This window comes from Pteropus vampyrus, unplaced genomic scaffold (genome assembly GCF_000151845.1).
Source record: "Pteropus vampyrus isolate Shadow unplaced genomic scaffold, Pvam_2.0 Scaffold99, whole genome shotgun sequence".
Classification (NCBI taxonomy): domain Eukaryota; kingdom Metazoa; phylum Chordata; class Mammalia; order Chiroptera; family Pteropodidae; genus Pteropus; species Pteropus vampyrus.
This window is the reverse complement of record NW_011888880.1, coordinates 2,206,829-2,209,331: the sequence shown is the minus strand read 5'-3', so window position 1 is coordinate 2,209,331 and position 2,503 is coordinate 2,206,829. Positions and strand designations below refer to the sequence as shown.

At 32.9% G+C, this 2,503-nt stretch overlaps 1 protein-coding gene across 1 annotated transcript in view; it reads left to right on the top strand.

Annotated features, from left to right (window-relative positions):
- Positions 1-2,503, top strand: part of ARMC1 (armadillo repeat containing 1) — a 32,837-nt gene that overhangs the window by 18,114 nt on the left and 12,220 nt on the right. The window contains exon 4 of the mRNA XM_011364586.2: positions 2,198-2,387. Coding sequence (XP_011362888.1) covers positions 2,198-2,387 — 190 coding nt within the window. The remainder of the gene's footprint in view (positions 1-2,197; positions 2,388-2,503) is intronic.

Below are 2,503 nucleotides of genomic sequence, written 5' to 3'. Positions count from 1 at the left end.
TTCTCTTAACTATTTCACAGGAAGACTAGCAATAAAGTTTAGTTCTGAGGTACACCAGAAGAACATACTTAAAATAAGTGAGATCGTCATGTTGCTTTGATTATGTTATCCTTTTAAAATCTTTTGGTTTTAAGTAGATAGAAATTGAAAATCTTCCAGAAAGAAATTTATTACTGTATGAAAATGATGAAACTTTGAAACTGAAATAAGGATGTTAAAAATGGCAGTGGTGGGAGTAGTTATTTCATTTAACCATTTTTGCTAATCTGTCATCTGTAATTGTTATATCTAAATAGGCATAGTCTGTATGATTCTATAGATGAAGTTAATTTTATTGTAAAATCATAATACCTGTATAGGGGATAATTTTATTGTAAATCCTCAACTTTCTAACAAAGTATGAGTAGCCTCTGTAGCTGTACAGGCAGTCATAAATGCACATGTGTCATCTGTGCAAATTGTTCTTTTGAATAAGTGGCAGTTTCTCTCCTCTCTTACCACTGGTATGGGAACTAGTAGAACAGATTTATGAGAGAATTAAGCCCTAAAGCCCTAAGGAATCCATTAGATGTACAGATTATCTTTCCTGTGAATCTGGAATGGTTCTAGCTCTATAATTGAGAAAATAGTCACCCAGGGTTTTTTTTTTTTTTTCCGTAGCTTTTTTTGTAGTTTTTTCCTCTTAAATTCATGAGTGCCTCTAACTAATGTCCTCATATTCTTTACAACTTGTGGTTGCCTAGTATTTAAAATATCTCAGAACTGCAGTGACTTCTTCAATAAACTGTAAAATAGTTATTGGAAAAGTGCTGAGACATCTAAAAAAAAAAAGTCTTTTCATAGCTTCCTGCAATATAGAGCCAAAATCATTCAAAGTAATTGATGTTTGTAGTCAGCAATGGCGCCAAAAAAGCACCTGGCATAGTGAATTGAGAGCCTGGAAAATTGCCAGATTAGCACCCCTGGAAGAGAAGGTCTTTATAGCTAGGATGTGTACGGTTTGAATATCAGAAATTGAAGTATTCTTGCTCATTCAGTAAACAAATGAATTGCAAAAAAATTTTGTTAGGCTTTGTGGAAGGTACAGAGGGAATACACCCCTATTCTTGAAGAGAAAGAAATAGAAAATTAAGATCAGTAGTATACGGACAAGCATGATGATACTTTGAATTCAGAAGCATGAATGAGGTGTTGGGCAGGGGGAGGCTTCATAAAATGATGGTGGGTGAACTGAGCCTTCAGGGGAGAAATAAGAGTTTGAAAGAGAGGCATTTATAAAAAAGGACACAGTGATATGTTGGTAAACCTTAGTTGGTGGAGGACAGATTTTAGAGGCCTTGAATGTATATGAAATGGTTTGGACTTAATTGAGGCCATTTATAGGTGAAATGAGTACTATTTTCTTATAGTTCTGTGTGTACATATTGTTAATTCAGTTAATAAGAATCATTAGATCTCTGCTGTCCAATTTGGTAGCCACTTGCCACATGTGGCTATTTAAATTGAAAGTAAATAAAGTTTATTTCTTTAGTTGGGCTTGACACATTTCAGGTGCTCAATAGCCACATCTGAGTGGACAGTACAGATAAAAAAACATTTCTTCAATGCAGAAAGTTCTGTTGGACGGCATCTCACTAGTTGTTTATGTGAGGATCTATAGCAGGATTTATAAGTTTAAGAATAAAAATGTTGTTTGAGTTTTATGATACATGTTTCGTAAAAGACGTAAAAAATATGAATTAAGAAAGAATCAGTTTGAATTTACTAAGAAATCTTTTTATTGAAATAACTCTGAGTGATTTCGAATTTGTTTTCTCACTTTGGATTTTTATATTTAATTGAAGGTCAGAGTACTTTTAAATTGAGAGTTGAATGTGAGTGTTAATCCAGGGACTTGTTATATCCTGATCTTTTTAGTTGATTTCCTATTTAATTAACGATCTCGATTAAAAGTGCTTTAATACCATTGTAGTGATGAGTTTTGAATCTCAATGAACAATGGGTTTAAAAGAAAATGTGAAGACTTTATTATAGAGTAGGTACTTCTGCATTACTGATTATTCTAGGATTCACTGGTATTTCTTTTAAATTGAACATCAGAATGAAATAAACAAGTCTTTGCAAACTTGAGGACTAATATTACAGAATCAGTAGAAGAGACAAGACTAATTTATTAATTTATATATTTCTTTTCAAGGACTACAACTCCTGGAGAAACAAAACTGCTGGCTTCTGAAATCTATGACATTCTTCAGTCTTCCAATATGGCAGATAGTGATAGTTTCAATGAAATGAATTCACGTCGAAGGAAAGCTCAGTTCTTTCTGGGAACTACAAACAAACGTGCCAAAACAGTGGTTTTGCATATAGATGGTCTTGATGATACGGTAAGACTTTACAAAAGGTTCTTAAGATGGGAAAGAGAAATATGTTAACTAAATAGTTTCCTTAGTGTCATCTGCTAACAGTCTTTAAGAATAAGTCCTAATATCAATATTTTATG